Source organism: Columba livia, chromosome 1 (assembly GCF_036013475.1).
Source record: "Columba livia isolate bColLiv1 breed racing homer chromosome 1, bColLiv1.pat.W.v2, whole genome shotgun sequence".
Classification (NCBI taxonomy): Eukaryota; Metazoa; Chordata; class Aves; order Columbiformes; family Columbidae; genus Columba; species Columba livia.
In genome coordinates, this window is record NC_088602.1 from 28,904,516 (window position 1) to 28,926,369 (window position 21,854).

Genomic DNA, 21,854 nt, shown 5'->3' on the forward strand with positions numbered 1-21,854 from the left:
AATTAGCCCAATTAAATACATAAATGTTTAAGTAAACCCTTTGGACATAGTTCACCCTATAAAAACCAAATAAATATCCAATTTAAAAGAGAGAAGCAAGCTGTTGGGCATTTCACAATATTGGTACAGGTTTTCTAGAAAAGAATACCCAAATCCACTTATACATAAAGTCATGGTTATTTTTGCTGCAGCCTCTTCAAATAGTGCTTTGGAACGTACACAGAAATGTGTGTGTTTGACAGGGGCAGAGGGAAGGGGTGCCTCTTCACAATATGGGCTATCTCAGCACTATTTGGAGTGCCTATTAGTCCAATGCCTCTCCAGAGTGCCTGAAGACATGAAGAAGCACTTCTTATCTAGCACACCCACCAAGAAGTAGGCTTTTTTATGGGTTCTTAACATTGCTTTTTATTTATTCCATCTAGTTATGAGCATGTTATGGAGGGTGGGGGTTTGTCTTGTTTTGGTAAAGCAAAATTTTTAATTTAATTGCTAATTCTGTAATATCTCTGGTTAACATTACATTTCACAGTGCACAATCCAGCCGCTTCTCAAGCGAGGTCTTGTAGTCCCTCCTCTGCACCTGCGTTTTCTCCTTCTCATCCTCCTACCATGCAGATTGCAGCTGCTGGCTTATCTTTTCTACCTCCAACCTCAAACGTTTTTTCACTTCGCCTTTTGCAGCTCCAGAACAAATCTCCTCCAGAGCTGAACTTCCACCTTTGCTGGCTCTGTGATGAAACCTGGTGTGCTTTGACCCTCCTTTCCTAACTGCATGGACATGTTCTCTGTGGCCTAAGCTGCACCAGCTGCTCTGCCATCCTCAAAGAGGAGGCTGAACGTTGCCTGCTGATCAGCATCTCTTTGAACACCCTCTCCTTCGTCAGTAACCACATGCATTAAATTAGGCTTTCAGTGTCACACTTGCCAGCACCTACAGCAGCAGGAGGTACAGGACCAGCACTTCCACCACCATTTCCCCCATCAGCAAACCAGTGCAGGGTTCGTGGCAGCTCAGCTTTTCTGAGGGCAGATTTTGAATGCAGCATGTACATGTGTCATTTTTGAGATAACTCCTTTCACAGACTCAGGAATAGAAAGCATATCACCACGGCTTAATCAAATTAAATATTCAAATGAAAGCAATAATTACTTAAATTTGTCTTGAGACTTAGTGAGATTAAGTATTTGAAACATCATTTTTGGCCTGTAGGCTATAATGAGTAAGCTAGTCTCTAATGATTCAGAAAAGACTAGAGGGTTTAGATTATCAACAACCAAAAGTATTTATGAAAGATAATGAGCGGTGTAGTTACTAAACAGCCCTCGGACCTTTTCTTTACCTTTTCTTTAAAGATTACTTTGCTAACACAGCATCAACCAGGCACTGACATTAAGTAAAAATATCCTAGCCAAGCATTTAAATTCACTGCCAATGTATGTGGAAAAGAGATGTTTAGTGGCAGAGCTGCCTGGTGGAAATCACTACAGCAAATTTCAGCTCTCATTATAATCTGTTAATTAATGTGTTAACATATGATTGCAGCAGATCGGCAAGACCAGCACTCCTGTCAAGTCTAGGCATGCTCTGCATGCTCCAGGTCCAGAAAATACAGTAGGACTACACACCTTCACAGTTCATGTAATATATTTCATGGTCCTTATGCGCACCTGGAAGTAAAGTTGTCAGCTGGAGTCTTTCACATGGGTTTCTTCACTGACTTTAATGGCACAGTGATTCGATTTATGCAAATATCTGACTCATGAGTCAAAACTAGAGATGGTGAAGGTGGTCTCAGAGACTCTGCTGATTGTGGGCATGACTGTGCTTAAGGTCACAGTTTGTAACTGCCTACATGCTGTCTGCAAGGAGCTCAGATGGGCACGGCACCCACATTCTTGCAGGTTTGCAGAGAAATAACCTGGAAAGGTAACATGCTTTTGTGCTCTGGGGAGAGCAACAACCGAAGCCTGGGAATGAGCAGGTTGTCAGGAGACACAAGCAGGAATCATGGAGCAGAGCTGCTCACACACTTGGTGTGAAAGAGCAGGCACAAGCATGCACCAGAGAGGGTGTCAATAGCACAAAAGGATATTAGAATTCAGGATAAAAAGATATAGCTTCTAGAGCCTGTTACACATCCCCTGAGCAACACCATTAGTGGCTGCTGATAACAACACCAGTGGCAGCGGTAGAGATGGGTGCTGATATTGGTAACATGAACTTCTGTTCCCATGCCAGATCAAACACACTCCAAAACACCACAGATGTAAGGGAGGGTGACCTAGAGCATCTCTCCCAATGCAATGTTTTTTTCTTTTCAACCTCAGTTCATTTGTGTATCTTCACAAGAGATGTCTCTGAGATGGAAACAAAATTCCTTACTCCTGAAGGCTGACAGAATTATCAGTGTAAAATTAAAAGATAATTCAACAGGTTTGTGTTTAACCCTAGAAGATAATTTTAATCCATTGTTCCTTGCACTGGGATTACTGCCAGGCTACCACAAGCCCTATATACACAGCTATGGAAAGAGTTTCTAGAACTAACCATCAAGTTCAAGAACAGAATAGCAAGTGGAATTGCAACCCTGGACTTTAGTAGGGCTAACTTTGGCCTTTTCAAGCAATTGCTGGGGGAAATCCCATGGGCAAGACTGCTTGAAGGAAAAGGGGCCCAAGTTAGCTGGATTGCATCCAGAGATTGCTTCTTCCATGCTCAGGATCAGAGCATCCCCACACGTAGGAAGCCAAGGAAGGGAGCCAGGAGGCCTGCGTGGTTGAATAGGGATTTGTTTGGTATGCTCAAGCAGAAGAGGAGAGTTTACAGGTCATGGAAGCAGGGGCTGGCCACTTGGGAAGAATATGATGCTGCTGTTAGAGGATGTAGGAAGGCAGCTAGGATAGCCAAGGCCTCCTTAGAATTACAGCTGGCGAGAGGGGTCAAGGACAGCAAAAAGAACTTTTTCAAATACATAGCAGATAAAACTAATACCAGAGGCAATGTATGGTATGAATGGGGTGGGTGCCCTGGTGGCAGAAGATACAGAGAAGGCAGAATTGCTGAATGCCTTCTTTGTCTCTGTCTACTCTGCCGGAGGCTGTCCTGGGGAGCCCTGTACCCCTGAGACCCCAGATGAAGCCAGGTCAATGGAGGAGTTTGCTTTAGTCGATGAGGACTGGGTTAGGGAGCAATTAAATAGTCTGAACATCCATAAATCCATGGGTCCAGATGGGATGCATCCGCGGGTGCGGAGGGAGCTGGCTGAAGTCATTGCTGGACCGCTCTCCATCATCTTTGCCAAGTCTTGGGAAACGGGAGAGGTGCCCAAGAATTGGAGGAAAGCAAATGTCACTCCAGTCTTCAAAAAGGGCAAGAAGGAGGACCCAGGTAATTATAGACCGGTCAGCCTCACCTCTGTCCCTGGGAAAGTAATGGAACAGCTTATCCTTGGTGCCATCTCAAGGCATATCAAGGATAAGATGGTTATCAGGGGCAGTCAGCATGGCTTTAGCAAGGGTAAGTCATGCTTGACCAACCTCATAGCCTTTTATGAGAATGTAACAAGGTAGATGGATGATGGCAGAGCGGTGGATGTGGTCTACCTTGACTTCAGTAAAGCTTTTGACACAGTCTCCCACAGCATCCTCACAGCTAAGTTGAGGAGGTGTGGTCTGGACAATAGAGTAGTGAGGTGGATTGCAAACTGGCTTAAGGAGAGAAGCCAGAGAGTGGTAGTCAATGGTGCGGAGTCTAGTTGGAGGCCAGTATCTAGTGGAGTGCCTCAGGGGTCAGTACTGGGGCCTATATTATTCAATATATTCATTAACAATTTAGACGAGGGAATAGAGTGTACTATCAGCAAGTTTGCTGATGACACTAGGCTGGGAGACGTGGCTGACAGCCCAGAAGGCTGTGCTGCCATCCAGCGGGACCTGGACAGGCTGGAGAGTTGGGTGGGGAATAACCTAATGAAATTTAACAAGGGAAAGCGTAGAGTCCTGCATCTGGGCAGGAACAACCCCAGGTTCCAGTATAGGTTGGGAAATTACATATTAGAGAACAGTGTAGGGGAAAGGGACCTGGGGGTCCTGGTGGACAACAGGATGACCATGAGCCAGCACTGTGCCCTTGTGGCCGGGAAGGCCAATGGCATCCTGGGGTGTATTAGAAGGGGGGTGGTTAGTAGATCGAGAGAGGTCCTCCTTCCCCTCTACTCCGCCCTGGTGAGACCCCATCTGGAATATTGTGTCCAGTTCTGGGCCCCTCAGTTCCAGAAGGACAGGGAACTGCTGGAGAGGGTCCAGCGTAGGGCAACGAAGATGATTAAGGGAGTGGAGCACCTCCCTTATGAAGAAAGGCTGAGGGAGCTGGGTCTCTTTAGTTTGGAGAAGAGGAGACTGAGGGGTGACCTTATTAATGTTTATAAATATATAAAAGGTGAGTGCCATGAGGATGGAGCCAGGCCCTTCTCAGTGGCAAACAATGATAGGACAAGGGGTAATGGGATCAAACTGGAACACAAAAGGTTCCACTTAAATTTGAGAAAAAACCTTTTCTCAGTGAGGGTAACAGAGCACTGGAACAGGCTGCCCAGGGAGGTTGTGGAGTCTCCTTCTCTGGAGACATTCAAAACCCGCCTGGACATGTTCCTGTGCGACCTCACTTAGGCGTTCCTGCTCTAGCAGGGGGATTGGACTAGATGATCTTTTGAGGTCCCTTCCAATCCCAAACATACTGTGATACTGTGAAGTTTAGCTTGCAGGGGCTGGAAATGGGGAGCTGTGTGTGCCCATGCTTGGGAGTGGGAGGTCCCAAGCCTGTGGATGTTTGGAGTGCTCAATCTCTTCTGCTCCTTCAGAAGGACTGCAGACCTCTCTCTTCCTCAAGTGACACAGGATCAGACAGCACTTATAAAGTAGAATAGCAGCAGCTGCATCAGTCTTTCTGGCTGAACAAGGACCTGGATATGCTCGGAAAGAGCAGATCCTGATTATCCACACTGCTTAATCCTTAGATCCCTCCTGGGCTCCTGTTTTCTATCAGCCCAACCAGCTCTCTAAAGGTGTCTCACCCCATACCATGTAGGTGTGAGTCCAGCTTGGCCACACCCCTGGCTTTGGTTCAGAACTCAGTGCAGATATCACCAGTAAGACCAATGTCTTCTTTGGGAAAAGGCTGACATAGAGGATAAGCGTTATTTACCAGCTTCCCAAGGATGTGAATAACCAAAAACATACTCTTTGGGCTTGGATTAGGAGGCCATAAACATGCCAGACTTCAAAGATGGCTAATTGCACTCATAGTGAATCACCCTTATCTGTGCTGTGATGCCTCTGCCTACCCTGTCAACATCAGCAGGAGTGTTGTCTCCATTTTGCAAGACTATTAAATCTGATGTCTTAAATATATACATATGTACATACCTGCATTCCTTAATTTTCTTTTATAATGTTCTTCTGTAAAACATTTCCAATAAATCTGTCTGAAATCCTTTCCCTTAGAACCATATCAGAATGACTCAATATGGACACTCAACCACACACAACTGGGTTGCTTCTCCAAGCCTGTGCTCATGTCCTTGTTTGCTTTTATGGACAACATATAGCAGAGTTTAATGTGGCAGAGACACTCTAATAATGACTCACCCAACTCAAACTGGTTGGAAAGGTTACCACAGGTTTGTCTGACTTCTTCACTGTCCCAGCCAAGAGGATAGAGGGCACAACCAGAGCCAATCAACAAACCTAAGGAGAGAAGTGAAAACAGAAGTTTATACAAGCAATTGCCATTTGCTTAAAAACATAGGGTGCCACTTGGGAATCAAAGTGTCAAACTGCCATTTGGGAAGCTCAGAAATAAAAAAAAAAAAGAAATCTCTTATTTTCCTAAAGCCAGCAGAAAATCATTCGGACTACCAGTGCTGCATTCTGCCATGCTGTTTTACAGCTGGGCTGTGGGCTAGAGGCAGCCTTGGCAGTTCAGCACCAGAAGCCACCCTCAGCTTTTGGAGCTGCTACCTGTCAGCTTTTCAACTTCCCTTCTGCTCTGCACAACTGCTGTATATATTGTTTCAAAAACTCAACACGGGGTTAAAAAGAAGCTGTGTTAATTACAGCATTTACAAGCTGATTGCTTCTGATTAATTAAAACAACAATCAACCAGGGTCTATCAAGGTTCTAGCAGGAAAAGTAAACTGACAGTTGTGCTAATCTGTTGTCATTTTCCTTTGTTTTTCACCCTTTCAAAAGCCAAGGAAGAATCTTTTCATGTCACCTGATCAATTCATACCACAGGTACACACTCCACAAAGCTTTTTCAAATCACTTCAGCTGAAACAACAGAGCTCTTGAGCCATTCATTTATTATCCTGCTTGGCTTAATATTCACAACATGCTTTGCTGTCTCCAGCCCTCATGCTGCCCCAAACAGACGTGTTTTGGCTAAGTCTTTCCCTTCACAAGATCTTGCTGGGGGTCACCCAACAGGCCATGATTATTTTGCAGAAGTGGCATTTTTATCATATTGCATTCTCAGCTGTCGCTGCAGCAGCTGCCAAAAAGCGGGTGTAGCTGGCAAAGCTTCTCACCCGGACAGCCTAGAAAGAACATTTCAATGTATGCTACAGCATTTAAATGTTACCTCCTTTGTGTCAGATCTTATTTACAAGACTGGAACCAAATCACTGTGGAGATAAAAGGCTGGGGACGCCTGACACTTCACAGGCTGTAAAAGCAAGCAAGCCCCCCAAAAGTTTGCAGTGTGGGTTTACGGTGGTGCCTTTTAACTGCTAGGTAGAGCACAGGACTGGGACAAGGCTTCAAGCCCTACAGTTGTCACTGGCTGACTTTGGGCAAGTCCCCTGACCTCATTCCACCTCACGTTTCCTCTCTTGACAATAAGAACAACATGCTCTCTGGCAAAGCAATTCTGCTGTCGTGCTCCTAGTGCAGCAAAGCCCTGGGAGTGGTGACAGAGGCGCTGCAGAGGTCACAGGAGACTAACAGGAGTGCTGAGAGCGATTCTGACTCGGGGCCTGAAGCTAACCATGCATTTCTGCTGCCTCTATCCTCAAGATACTTAAGCTTCTCATATTTCTGATGCTCTTGTAAGACACAGAAACCTTATTATGTTCCTGACTTGCTCAAAAACACACCTGAGCAAGGCACTCAAGTCCAGAAATGGTATCCCACCTTTTTCTTAGTATCTTAGCTGTTAGCAAAGTAGGGCAGCAACTACTTTGCTGCTCCTCCAAGCACATCTGCTCCTGTTCAGGGCCCAATATTAGCTCCTAAGATCTTCCTCTATTAAATTCAAATTTCTTCTTGCTACTCAAGTTTACTTCTTTTCCTTGTTGAGCCATCAGTTCCTGGTCCTCTCTCCATATCTACATCACATAACAGAAAAGAAATCCCTGAGGCAGCCCCTCTCAGATGGTGCATTCACCCAGCAGCTGTAATGGGAGAAAAGCAATTAAGGACACATGAATGCTAGGTATTTTCAGAACTCTTCCTGACCTGGATATGGTTGCTTCTAATGTCCTTACTAATGGCTTTCACAGTATCATCTGATTTTTTCCCCCAAGGCTGCAGAGATGATGGCAGCTGGTAGAATCCATGTAAATGAGGGTCGCTTCTAATTAAATTCTCAGAAAATATGTTTCTCAGCAAGAGCACTTATGCCAAAACTGGGTCTACTTTTGTTAAAAACACCCTAAGACTCTCTGAAAAAAAAAAAAAAAAGACTGATTCTCACTTGAATTGTTAGAGCAAGAAGGGCACTGTGAAGCACTGACAGCATGGCTGATGTGCTAGATATGGGCAGGACCCAAGGGGACAAGGAAGACCATCACCACTGATAATGAGAATGGCTGGGGAAGGAAAGAAGAGCACCCAGATGTCAGAGATAGCCTCACAGACTGGTGGACTGTGGCTGCCCTGGCCAGTCCTGCTGTGGTTCTGACCCCTTCCCACACCAGCCGTGATGCCACGACCTCTCTGGTGCCAGCCCAAGCACACCACAGCTCAGAAGCTGCCCTGGCCAAAAGTGAACCACCCTGGCTGGACCAGTTTCAATCAATGTGTGTCTTTGAACCGACTCTTGAGGAAACCTCACAAATGCTGAATAGGCTCTGTTCGAGGGGCAGGAGGCAAGGCAGCCCTTCCTCCCAAACAGGTCCTGGGAAAGCCTCCTGCCCAGTTCTTCCAGGAGAGCACAACAGCAACACTGCAGGCAAGTGCAAGGACCATTAGCATAACAATGCTTCCCCTCCAAACAAGCTCTTACTTGGCACTTACCAATTACTCGCCTCAGGTGGCAAGTGTCTAGTGCCCATTGCATTCACAGAGGGCTGTTTGTTTTCAGCACCCTTTAGGTTTTGTTGCAGTAACAGGTTGCTGTTTGGGGTTTTTTTCCACGAATACTGCTCACAGCACTTTCAACTGCCACCCTTCAAACACAACTCATTGTCTTCCAAACAGCGTGTACCTGTTCACTCTTTCTGTATCCTATGGTACACCAGACACCTTCAGCGTAAGACTTCCACAAGGACTTAGAGCCTGCTACTCAGTAAGAAAAAATTCACAAGTTTTGCTTTATGGCCTGAGGTACATACATACGCATGAGTGTGTTTGTGAAATGGTGCTGGATCTGTCCCATTGCTTTCATCAGGATTTTGTCTGATTTCAACAGGGCTGATACCGCCTTAGTCTCCACAGGCAGTGAAGCTGGGAACTGGTATTTCAGTATTTTACACACCAGAAGTGTCCAGTGTGCCTCAAAGTCCATATTAATAGGACTTGGACAAAAGCCCCTCAGCCACTTCTTTCCCTTCTAATCAATCCACCTCTGTTTGTAAGCAACTAATGTGTGTGGGTCAGGCCCCGCAAAAGCAAAAAGACTGCATACTATTACCTCTAATAATTCATACATACAGCCAATCTGTTTAATCACAGAGAATGTAGATCCTGTTGAACTGCTAAAACCTCCATTTAAAGATATAATTTAAATCCCAGTGGCGCAAGCCCAACAGAAATCCTTAAGCTAATTTTACAGCTTCAGTAGAGACCAGTTACTAGTTTAGCTCAAGAGTCACATCCTGGCCTGCCCTATAGTTATTGTTTTTAGCCAGCTATGCTACCCATGACACCACACCCATCTTTACAGCTGCTTAAAATGTTTAGCATGCCTAGAACATTTCTTAAGAAAGTAAAAAAAAAAAGAAAAAAAGCTGTAATTACCATCATCTGTCAACTTCCATTATCCACTACAGTCATTAAAAGATATAGAAAGAGGCAGGAAATGTGTGGGTCCACAAACAGCAGCTTCACGAAAGAGGCTGCAGCTCTGAGCTGCGAGGCAGTGGGTCTGTGGGACGGGGCCAGCCGGCAGCACAGGCACTTGTGGCACTTGGCTGCTGTCTTGGCACTATCAGAGACCAGCTTTTCTGGAGCAGTTTGGCATTCAGGAATGAAATTAAATGGGCTCCTTGCCCTGATCTGTGAAACGCTGCTGTTGCAAGTGCCACGGCTGGCTCAATGCGCTAGAGAGGCCCACGGGAGAGAGCTGCGGGGCTGAATTAATGCAGCCAGCTTCGGCAGTGCGAGGCTGGAATTGTTTGGCTTCAATATTCAACAGGGTCCCACTTGGCCACTAGGGTCTTTGCATAGTCCATGAACAGGGCTGGAAACCTTCAAAAAGTGACCTAAAACCAGCTATGTGCTAAGCAAGGAGCTGCCCAGACCTACAGGTGGCAAAACTGCAAACTACTCAGAGTAATCCCTGTCCATCCCAGACTGCCTTCCCTGTCACTCTTGCTGTGGGTACAATGTGTGATCATATTCTAGTAACACTTAGCACTTGAAAGATGAACTTGTCTGTCTGGTGTGGAGCCTGTGATTAAAAATAATTTCATATAACAGGTTCTGCATATGGTGGATGCTGCTGAGCAGCAGGGCAGCAGGGAAGGGACAGTAATTACATTAGTGGCTTGGCACAGATCTAGGTTTCATCTTTGAAGTGATAAAGAAATGATTTGTGGCAGGCAGCAATCACTCCAAAAGGTAAAATATTAACCACTATTGATGTCTCCATGAAAAGCGTGGATATAGACAAGTCTCAAACAATAGATACAGAAGCATTAATAAACTGAGAGACATTACCCAGATTTTGCAACAAGCAGAATGACTGCACTCAGAAAGACCAAGACCAACAGCAAAAGTCAATGCACAAAAAAAGGAAGCTTGCAGATCCCTGTGGTGGGCAGGTCCTCAGACCGCTGCTGTGGCTTTAATGGGAGCCTCCACCCAAAGATCTGAAGTGCCTCAAGTAACCCAGGTAGACATCACACCATAAATTAATTGTCTCTAACTGTCCTGACAGTTACAGTATCACAGTATTACAGTATGTTTGGGATTGGAAGGGACCTCAAAAGATCATCTAGTCCAATCCCCCTGCTGGAGCAGGAACGCCTAGGTGAGGTCGCACAGGAACATGTCCAGGCGGGTTTTGAATGTCTCCAGAGAAGGAGACTCCACAACCTCCATGGGCAGCCTGTTCCAATGCTCTATCACCCTCACTGAGAAGAAGTTTTTTCTCAAATTTAAGTAGAAGTGAGTTGTTGTGAGCAAGTCTTGTTTTACAGACTCAGCTCTTCTTCTCACTAGCTGAGGTCACAGCGTGCCCCTGATTGCTATATGGCTCATTCTTGGTTTGTTGTCAGCCCATTTGATCATTGCATCTTCAAAAGCCTGTTAAATAAAGCCAAACCTTCCCCAGTGTCCTTCCTTCTTCCTTGAATAGGCTAAACCTAAGCACATGATTCAGATAAATCCGATGGGAAAAAACATCAGTTTGATCAATAAGGAGAGGGAGAGATGGCAGTAAATGAGGCACTTAGCCTCAGAGTCTTGCTGCTAGAAAATGCATTTTCAGATGGGAACTAAACCAGTGGTGGCTTTCCTTGATTGTGGGCTTTTAAAAAGCCTTCTACACGAGCACTGGAAATTGTATTCTTTTTTTGTATATCCTCAGCTCCAGTCACAGTTACACCATATGAATCCAGTGAAAGAGACTGACTGGGCACCAGAAAGGGCCTCCTTGGCCAGCAGTTAGAGGGGTCTGCACTGCTGTAGCAGGGGATTTGGGAAGCCTCTCAAGCAGAAGGAGCTCAGCATCATTGTGAAAACCCAATTTGTATTTCCACCTAGAAAAGTAAAAGGAGTGGGTCAAGCATGATATATGCGCTGCAGACAGAAAATAAATCTAGAACTGAATGCTGCCTTTTGTACAGTCACTTTTTGGTGAGAAAAAACTTCTTCAAAATACCTTCTTCCTTTCTTTCCCATCATCTTCTATTTTCCCCCCTTTCATTTTCAAACCTGACCAAAAAGGAACCTTGCCATTCTTTTTTGCTAGGCATTTCTAATGAGTGTTGCTCATCTGACAGATATTCAGGCCATCTGGAGAAGCTGACAGACAATAATTTGGAAGTCAACCCTTTCAAGACCATTTTAATGATGATTTTTCCGTTCACATTTTTTCTCTATTAGCCCATCTGAATCTTCAAGGATGATAGAAAGTTTTCACACTCCCATCTGTCACTTGAAGGTACAGTAATCTCTACAAGCAAAACAAAACCAATTTTCAGATGCAGCACAGACTTTGACTCCCCAATTCTTGTGATTTAAAAACTCTTTTCCCTGTAATGGTTTTAAAACATTTACCTGCTGTAAAAGTGAGCCTGCAGTGTGAAAGTAAAATTGAGGTGGCACATGAAGATTGTCTGCTGCTTTCAGACATACCTTAGCCGATGAACAATGGGGCTAAAGAAGAATTGGTTAAAAAACGCGATGTGAAATACTTCAGCAGACACAGATTCTGAAGTCCCTGTTCAAGAAACTCTCCAGAAGCTGCAACCAAGCAGCAACTGCAGAGTGAAAGGGGTGAATCAGGGCAGGTTCAGACAAACTCCAGAGCCTGGGCTCTCAGCTCTTCACGCAGAAGCTTCCCCTCTTTGAGGTCACCTTCCTACTGCTTCTTTTGACATCATTGCTCTGTCCTTTGGTTTCTGTTGTTCTTCTGTTACTTTTGCCATATCGGTCCCTTCTGTTACTGTTATTACCTGTCCCTGAGGAAACACAGACATGCACCTGACCTGGGCTTTTATAAGGCTTAAAAATGAGATCTACACTTTGGGTAGCAGTTCTCTGTCAAGCTAGTAGTCGCTGAACATGGGGAATTTGACTGGTTCCTTACTGACACCCTGCACTGAAAGTACATTGTTTGAGAAAGGGTATGATCGCCTCCAATGTGAATGAAGGCAATAAGGGACTCCTTTGTCCGAGTGTCCAGGCAGGGGTCCCCAAGGACACACAGATAGAAACTACATTTATGCTGTGCCAAATTTCCTCCCACTACTCCTCACGAGGGTCATGGCATGGGAGACAGCGAGTCAGTTCAGGGCTCCACTCAAGGTCAAGGTGTTTCTCCCACAGACTTTCCTACAGCTGGGTGTTAAAGGGACTCTAAACACAGAACAAAATTCAACATAAGAACAACAAAACCAGAGAGAATAAAATGCTACAACCTTAAGCTTTTCAGATTCTGCCTCCACTAACACTGTTTCCATCTTGAGCAATGTGGAAATAGCACTTGTGGGTTTTTAGACAAGGGCAAAGCCTCACCGCGCTTTCCCTTCTGGTTCTGATTGACAGGTTTTAATTCCATGAATTTGGCTTTGCTTAATTCCCCTCCTTCTGACTGTGAAGCCACAGCCCACAAATAAGACTTTTTCTGGTATTTTGGCTTGCTCCAAACCATGAGCACTGGCTGCTGGCAGCTGCTTGGCTCCAATCCTCCGCGAGCAGCCACAGCAAAGAGCGGCCACCCGCCTGCTGCTGCTTTCCAGAGCTCTCGGAACACAGGGACGGCGGAGGAGGAAGCCTAAAAAAGGTGTTACAAATGCCTGCCAGCATCTAGCATGGCAAGGTGCTGTGTCGTGGGAGAGTCACAGCCCGCACCTTCCCCCTGACTGTGGGCATGGGGCAGTGGAGGATGCAGTTTTCTGAGAGATGATGCATCACTTCACTTTGATTTTCATTTGATCAAAGGTGGTGTGCTCATAACTAAACACGTGCTTCAGAAGGGGATATCCTCCCCCTCAGAGGTGCTATATTGCTACCCAAAAGCTAATGGTTTTGCCTGCTTTATTCAGCCCTGGGGGTTTTTTAAGGAAATACTAAAGGCTTCAGAAAATGTGGATGGTGACTGGGAGGAACCCAAAAGGAACAGTGAAGTAGGACGAGTGGAGAAACCAAACACAGAGCTGCCACTAAATGGAAGTGAGTTAATAAGAGCCATGTGATAAAAGGACAAGTGAGAGGGCTGTGGCAGATGCTGCCATGGAAGGGAAAGATACAGCACCAATTTTGAAGCCTACAAAATAGGTGCTGGTGAGGGGGATTCCAGAAGGTTGCAGGTCTCAACAGTTCCAGCCCTTGAAAATCACCCCTAGAAATACTTCTTGTAATGAGATTTTTATAAAGCAGCAGTAAACAGGCTCCACAGTCTGTGCAGGTTGGCACTAGACTTTAAGAAATCCAAGAGTTTAATCTTATTTTATGCATGCAGTAGGACGAGTGACACAATATTTGAAAACTAGTTGAATTACAGTGCGCAGTTGGATATTTCATTGAAAACTATTACCATTTATTATAAAGCACCATTCACATGCAGGAGGATTTAGAGAGATCCAAGGAAACAGGTATGTGCCTATTTAATTTATATTGGTTAAAATTAAGTGAGGCCAAGGCTGGTGACAGAGTCAAGGCGGAGGATATCTGGAGGACATACCAATTGATTAAAGAATGAATATTCACTGAATCAGCCTCCAGGCTGATTCCCTTGCCATCAGATCACACAGACCCTCTTAAATTTTCATTTTCTCAGCCAATTATGATACAAGTTGTGGCAGAATGCAACCCCCCCTCTCTCCCCCTCCCTCCTTCAGTATGGAAGGAGTGGGCACATCTCCCTCTCTCTCTGCTACTTGAGGCTAACAGCTTTTTTTGTTTGGCCCAGAGCACCCTGGCCAGGGCCATTAGGAGAAGGGAGTGCCAAGGCACACTGAGCCTGCGCCCAGTGTGGGGGATGTTTGGAGGCTTCAGGGGCACCCACAGACAGTGTAGGGGTGCAGAGAAGCTCACAGAATGCCTACAGTCAGATCTGATCAGCCAGTATAAAAATGGGACTCTCGTCGAGACTCCACCCATTGCCGCGGGTCTCTCGGAGCACGAGCAAGATGCTGCCGCCGAGAGTCCCCCTCCCCGGGATGGAGACTCCGCTTGCCTCACCGCCACGTGTGTAAGTAAAACTTCTCGCAGGATTGCGAGTATATTTATACTTTTCGTGCACATATGCACGTATAACTTTCCGCGCTCCATATGAGTGTGTGTAAAATTAATCCTCGCACAATCGCGAGTGTATTTTCCTCCCGTGCACATATGCACGTGTAACTTTCCGTGCACATTTGCACGCGTACTTTAAATTATTTCCTCGCACAATCGCGAGTGTATTTTCCTTCCGTGCACACTTGCACGCGTAACTTTCCGTGCCCAATACGAGCACGTGTATAAATTATTTCCTCGCACAATCACGAGTGGCCGCCGAGAGCCCCTTGCACAATCGCGAGTGTATTTTCCTCCCGTGCTTCCACATAAGCACGTGTAGGATTCCGTGCACACTTGCATGTGTAAGTAAATTAACTCTCGCAGGATTGCGGGTGTATTATAAATTTACCCTCGCGGAATCGCGAGTGTACACTTCCCGTACTCACTACGAGTGCGTGTATTGCTTTAAAAATAATCCTGCACTGTGTTTAGGCAAGTGTGTATTCCTCCGGGACTCAGGGACGGCTCCGGCATTGTTTTGGGTGAAGCCACGTGCATGCACGCTGTGGACCGCCTGTTGTATTAGTTGCTGCCTCAATAATTTTCCTCAACTGATATCCGAACCTTTATTTAAGTCACTTTTGGAGTGCTAAAACCCTGTGCCTCGCTGGTCTAATAAAAGTTGTTTTTGGACCTTGCTGTCCCTTAAATTAACCTACGGGGTGCCTCCATGACACAAGTATTTGGTACCAAGTAGGACATCCTTCAGATAGAAGCTACATAGATCCCAGGGGATGAGGGACCAAGGTTCAAATCAGGGAGAAAAAAAAAAAAAAAGAAAGAAAAAAAAAAAGGAGGCTTTTACTGTGGCTGTTTCTCCCAGCCACAAGTGCTGGGTGCAGACAATGGGATCTGAGAGATTCCAGCATCACCACGTTTTCTTCTTTTGGCTTCCTGCAATATGTACTGGTTATGTGTCCATGGATGAGGTAAGTGGAGGAGTATCGAGATTGTGAATCCTCCAGTGTTTACACACAAGGCACAGCACTAAGCATTCTGGATAAACCCAGACTTGGCTGCTTATGTTTGTCTAAATGGAGCCATGAAAATAATTATCATAGTCATGATTTGGGGTTTGTCCTGCTTTAAGCAGAAGGTCGGTGTATATGACCTCTCAACATCCCTTCCAACATGAAAGACTAGGAATCTGTTTTTCCATCATTCAGGCACCTCAGCTTAAGGCAGCTGGGGCTTAAGTCAGGTGCATGCACATAGGACTACTTGCAGTTCAGCTGGGTGGCCCACTTGGCGACCAGATCCTGCTGCAGAACAGTATGGATCTTCCTTTCTAGACACCTCAAATAGCACAGGGCATATCAAACCTGCAGTGATGCCTCTGCAGTGGCAACTGAATTGAGACCCTTGTCAGTACAATCAACGGAGTCTAGAATGTATTTTTCTCATCCTAAAAACATAGACATAGGTCTATGACTAGGACACATCTAAGTTCACCTAACTCTAAGACAGCAAAGACATTCACATGGGACTCGTAGACATGACACAGCCATTAGGGAAAGCGAGACGCTCCCAGACTAGCAGCTGGAGGTGGGAGAGCCAAGGGCATCTTGAATAGCACTAGACACTTGTAGCTCAATGACTGATTTGTGCTCCACTGGCAGGATTGACTCAAAGGGGGATTCAGGCACCCAAATACCCCACCTTCTGTGCTGTTCACTGCCTTGCTTGGCCTCCAGCTGCCTCTCCAGAGCTGCACAAGTTACCCCTAAGTCCTCTGCCCTACCTGCCAGCCCACGGAGAGGTCTTGCAAACCCCAGGGTATCCCTAACAGCGTAAAGCATCTAGATTTAGGCTAATGAGTTTCACCCTAGGTATCTACTGATCTTAATGTGAGCTTAAAAACCTACCTCAAGGGAAAATATCTGTATGGTAAACACTTTAAAAAAAGTGTATGAATCTGTAATTGAATCTGGCCCAAAGTCACCTACACTTTATTTTATCCCATATTTTCTATCCTTCTGCCATCATTCTGCGCTTAAGGTGAAAATGCATCAATTCCTGTCAAAATTCTGCCTTCCTTTATGGTAAAATGACCTGAATGTTAGGGAAGAAGAGAAGATTAAAGGAAAAACTATCATGCTCCTGAGAGTGAACCTGTATGCTCTACCCTAAAAGGAATTTATTTCTATTGAAACAAGTTGCTGCTTCAAAATGGCCTTGCTCTGCCTCAATTGCTACCACAGAGTCATTCAGGGTTAGCTTTGGTGGGTGTCTCTGTCATTCCTCCTAGAGTTTGTCACACAACAAACTGATTGACACCAAAAAAAGATGCAAAGGATGTGACATGATCCAGTTAAAGGCAGAGTGAATCTGCAGAGTGGAACTGAAATGCTTGAAGAACTCCAGAAAATACTCTGGAGTTTGACTGTCAGCTCATTTTAGTTTGGCAAGCCATGATCATTGCTGGTACATTATGAGCTTTATGGGGGAACAAAAAAAAAAAAGCCTGAGCATTATCACATGCCATCAGACTTCTTCATGTGACAACCCATCTGTGTGCTTGACCCATCGTTCTGTGGCTCAGAATCAAATGCTTGACAGTTCAAAGAGTCTAGAGCGGCATATGGCATATGACAAAGTGTATTTAAATAGAAATCACTCCATTAGAAATACAAGGGTGCCTACTGTAATTAACAAAAAGTATTTTAATAACTAGTTTCCCAAAATAAATAATTCTCCATGTAGTCATAGTAGATAAGGCATATTCCTTTTCATTAATATGAATTTCAATAGCAACCAGACAAAACCAGCCCAAGCCTTCACAGAAGCTCCACTCTCAAAGGATTTCCCATTACATGAGCTCATCTCTTGAAGGACCATGAGGAGGGAATGAAGGAAGTACATCCTGTGTCAGTGAAGATGCCTAAGCAGACAAAGGGATTAATGGACAGGCGTTGCCACATCTTTTCAATACAAACTGCACAGACTAAGGTTGTTATAAGCATTAAGGAAAACTCTGCAGCAGCCTGACTGCTGAGCAGTGATTTTGCCTCTGGATTGTCCCAGCCTTTGGAAATATTCAGATAAGAATTAAATACCAAAGAATTGCTTTTCCATGTATACTAGTTCACTGTGAAAAATAATGGTTTGCAGATACTGGATTAAGCAACAAAGATGTCTAGTCACTTCCTTCACTTTGGGGGCACGTCCCCAAAATGACCAGGGAACTGGAAGTGATGCAAAGCTTGCATTCAGTGGGGAAACGCTGCCTACTTAGCTTTTGCCTGTTTGGTTTTGGTTTGGTTTTGTTGGTTTTTGGTTTTGTGGTGTTTTTTTTTTGTTTGTTTGTGGTTTTTGTTGTTGTTGTTTTATTTTTTTAATTTATTTTAATTTTCGTTTGTTTTATTTTAGTTGAGCTGTCCAAGGATCACTGCACATTTTAGTAAAACTTCAGCAAGACCACATGTAGCATTTTCAGTACATGGTCTGCAGACCCTCTTGAAAACCAATAAATACTTACAAGCAAGTTCGTGCATACTACTAGGTAATCTATACTCAGAAGAAAGATTGAATAGGTCCACATTTCTACTGGAGAGCCTGTAAGACCCCTCAAATCAAACGAGTTTGGAAACCACATCTCTAGATAGGAGATATAGTAAGAGAAATCAATATAATGTTGTAAAAGTCAATGGTTGTCACCAAACACAACTGAGAATCACTTTTCCCTTTATAATATTCTCACTGGCACATCACAGGTTTCAGTCTCCTCTAACTCGGCAAAAATGTACAGACCAACTTAATTGGTACACGGGCCTGCAGCCATCAAACACGTCTCTCTGTGTTATCTCTGATGGATAGGTCATAGACAGCTAAATGCTGTGAAATAAACAGAAACTGGTAAAGGAGATGTCAGTTTAATTTATTGTTTGCTGCCATAGATGCAACATTTTTTAGCAGCTTTTTAAATAGCCCCTGATTCCACAAGGCTACTTGCAGAGCAGGCAGCTAAGCACATTAATTAATCTATGCATGAGCAAAGGTGTACTCAATGCAGCTTGCGTTTGTGCTGAACTACAGTGTAAAATCAAAAGAAATTGAGTAAAATCTAAGAAATAAAAGATTCCATGTGAAACTGATCACTCATATGGCTTCGTTAATTAAACTAAAACCAGCTATTACCCCATTCTCAGCTACTTTGTTTTCAGTAAGAGAGACGGTAAGGTTCGGCACAGCTCCAATGAGAACTATGTGACACTCAAAATACTATTTCCATACCATCAGACTGTCTGTGTTTCATTTTGCAAGATTTTACATGCTCTAAAGTTTGCTTCATGTGACGTACCCAAGATTTTTTTTTAATTATTTATTAAAAAAAAAGGAGGGGGAACTTTCTGTGTTTTCTGTCTGTGTTCAAACTCCATAACTGACTCAATGTGCTGGGGGAAAAATACTCTACCAAGTCCATTTCCCTCAAATAGGTCCCACTTTTCAGTTAGCCACAAAATGTGATAAATCATAATTTTGGATAGGAGCTGCAGTTTGTTACAAATATATCGCACATCTGCAGCTCTGAAAATTTTGGCGCTGCTGCTTATCCTCTCCAGAGACAATCCATATGGACAACTTTACCAGCATCTCAAACATATTTAACTCTTTCTGATAATGAAGACGAGTGCATGAGAGGGAAAAACTGAGTAGAGGGGTGTGCTTTTCCACTGACAAGCTCATGATCCCACCTTTGATCTCACTTTGAAGTCCTCTTCTTCCCACTCACCTGTGAGTTATTCCAAGGCATTAGAGTAATGCCTCTGCTCTTTATGTTGAGAATCTTTTGCCTCCCATCTTCCTCCTGTATTATTTAGTAAGTTCTTTTATGTATAGAACATACTTAAAACAAAAAAAGTCTTGGAAACTTGGGTTGCAAGGGTTATCAACAACTCATCTGATCCATCCTTCAGCTGCCAAGTCAGGATAAGCTCTATTTGTATCTTCCAAGAGAAATATTTGTTTAATCTGTTCTTAAAAAGCGTCTCACAATGGAGATCTCATCACCATCTCAGACAATCTGTTCCTGTGGCTCTGTGTCTGTAACAGAAGCTTATCATGTTGTCTAACCTGTATGTTCCTTGTGGCAATTAAATTCACTCCTTAAACCATGGACTTTGCTAAACTTCTGCTGGGGCTCTGAGAGAGCAGTTTATTTTCTTCTCTCCTTGGCAGCAACTTTCTCTCCAATGAGAGAGAGCAGTCCCAATTTATTCAGTTTTTCCTGCTAGAACTGGCATTCCATACAGCCTCCTCTATCCAGAGGATTTCTGTGGCTGTTGGCTTCGACAATATGTTGGAATTTTTCCTTCAAGAACCAAAAAACAATGCCAGAATACTATCACAGCAGCTGAATAATGAATCAAACTTGTTGCTTTCAACTCAGAGAAACCAAAAGGAGAGTTAAATCAAGTTAAATTAAGACCTTGAAGGTGATGGCAATACTAACAAGAAAAACCCTAAAATGAACTCTGTGACTCTCAGAGCTCATTCCTGTTCTGTCCTGCTAAAAACTTTTCAGAAATGATGCTTTATGAGCAGCGGAAGACTCTTCAAGTGCATTTTTACTATAAAGGCTGTCCTTGATAAAAACCTATCAGTGCCTCGATGCCATCCCCAGCATTTACTATTTCTACTCCAGTTTACAAGATTATTGGCTTAATGGATTAATACTTGGTGACTGGAGCATACAATTGCTAGATACAAGAATGCATTATTTTTCAGACCTAGGAGTAGTGAGTGCTAAGGAGCAACAGCAGTATTGGCTGGACCTCCCACAAGGACTGAGAGGGAATATAAGAAAAAAATGGAAACAGAAAATGAATGAGCTATCAGGAGAATGTTAGATGCCTACAGATGCAACTAATGATGGCACTTAGACTATTTATAAAGTCTTCAAGGAGGAAAAGTCCCTTATTTTCAACTTGCCTCCTATCCTAACCATTATTTGCATTCTTTGTTCAGAGTCATCTGACTCCTGTGACACATCCAGCTCCCCACCAGCCACTTGTTCCACTGGTCCTAGCTTGAATACCCTCAACTTATACTTCAAATATGAAACAAGTGACCTGGTTTTGCTCTGATGCAAATAAAACCACCTGCAAGCGTTCCCAAGACAAAGTTGTTCGATGGAGTTTTGCATTCAGCAAATTGCCCAAGATTGGAGTGGGGGTGAGGTTTCTGGTGTGCAAGCTGCCCCGAGCTACTTACAGAGTAAGTACAATCCTTCCACTGCTCTTGGTCCCTGCACTTGGCTCCTGCTTTCTGTAGTTTTCACTCTATCCATACAAAATGTTATTTTACTAATATACTCCGAAGCATGAGCTCACTTCACGTCTCAGACAGGGGCTGGGACAGCTATGGCTCCAGAAGGGCTATGTGAGATATTTTTGGACTTCTGAAAGTGTTACCATTTAACACACAAAACCACATGCAACCTTGCAGACCCAGTCTTGTAACCTTACCCATTCAAGGAGATTTATTCGGGACAACTGGACCTGATGATTTCAATCAGTTTTGCCTCTGATTTCAGTGAAGCCAGAACTCTGCTCTCAGTCTTCAGCTCGCTGTTTCTACAGGTGATTTCCACTGCTTGAAAGTGTTCAAAACCAAGCATATTGTACCATGAAAGAAACTCTGTCCTTCCGTGGCTTTCTGTTGTAAAACTAGAATAATACCCGGTAACTGCTTTAAGGGAAGGGATATTCCCCTCCTTCCTGGATCTGACAAGACTTTTCCTTGTCTAACTCATGTACTCCAGGGGCATCTCCACTGTAGCACAAATTATTTCCAGAAACACCAGAGGAGCCCTATAACTAAGTCAGAAACATGGAGATCTCTTTCGTCCTGGCTTTTCTGAAATGTAAATGTTCATTTAAAAATTATACCACCACAGCTTCCAGGACCAGCTGTTCAGCCTTTTTTTCTTTGTATTTTACTGCCACTGAATCCTTGTTCTGAATTATCGGAACAATAATTAGATTCAGGAAGGGAGGGGGGGCAGGCATTCATATCCCCTTGAGAAGAAGAGATAAAAGTTTCATTTCTGAAAGCTGATGTGCCAAGGGTGTATAGTGGGGAACTGGGATCTCTTCTTAACTGCATGGGAGAGTTCAGTAAAGTTTATTAATAAAACAATTTAGATAAACTTCATTTATGCATTATTTGTACAAGTATCTTGGCAACTGCTTCTTTAGCATCTTGAACACATTAGGAATTTTAAAGAGGATCGAAATCTTGCCTTAAACTGTAAAAGCTCTGACAGAAGTGGGTCTGGGAAGTAATGAGGATTTTTTACTTTTCTGCTTCTCCTTCTTTTTCTTCCTCCAACTAAAAAACAATTTTCTAATATCCCTAGCATAACTACTATAATGAAGCATAATTTATTTGATCCTTACACAGC

General features: G+C 44.0%; 1 protein-coding gene across 1 annotated transcript in view; it reads right to left on the bottom strand.

Moving 5' to 3' along the window:
- The window catches only part of LHFPL6 (LHFPL tetraspan subfamily member 6), a 149,477-nt gene that overhangs the window by 12,774 nt on the left and 114,849 nt on the right, over nt 1–21,854 (bottom strand). The window contains exon 3 of the mRNA XM_005501858.4: nt 5,650–5,748. Coding sequence (XP_005501915.1) covers nt 5,650–5,748 — 99 coding nt within the window. The remainder of the gene's footprint in view (nt 1–5,649; nt 5,749–21,854) is intronic.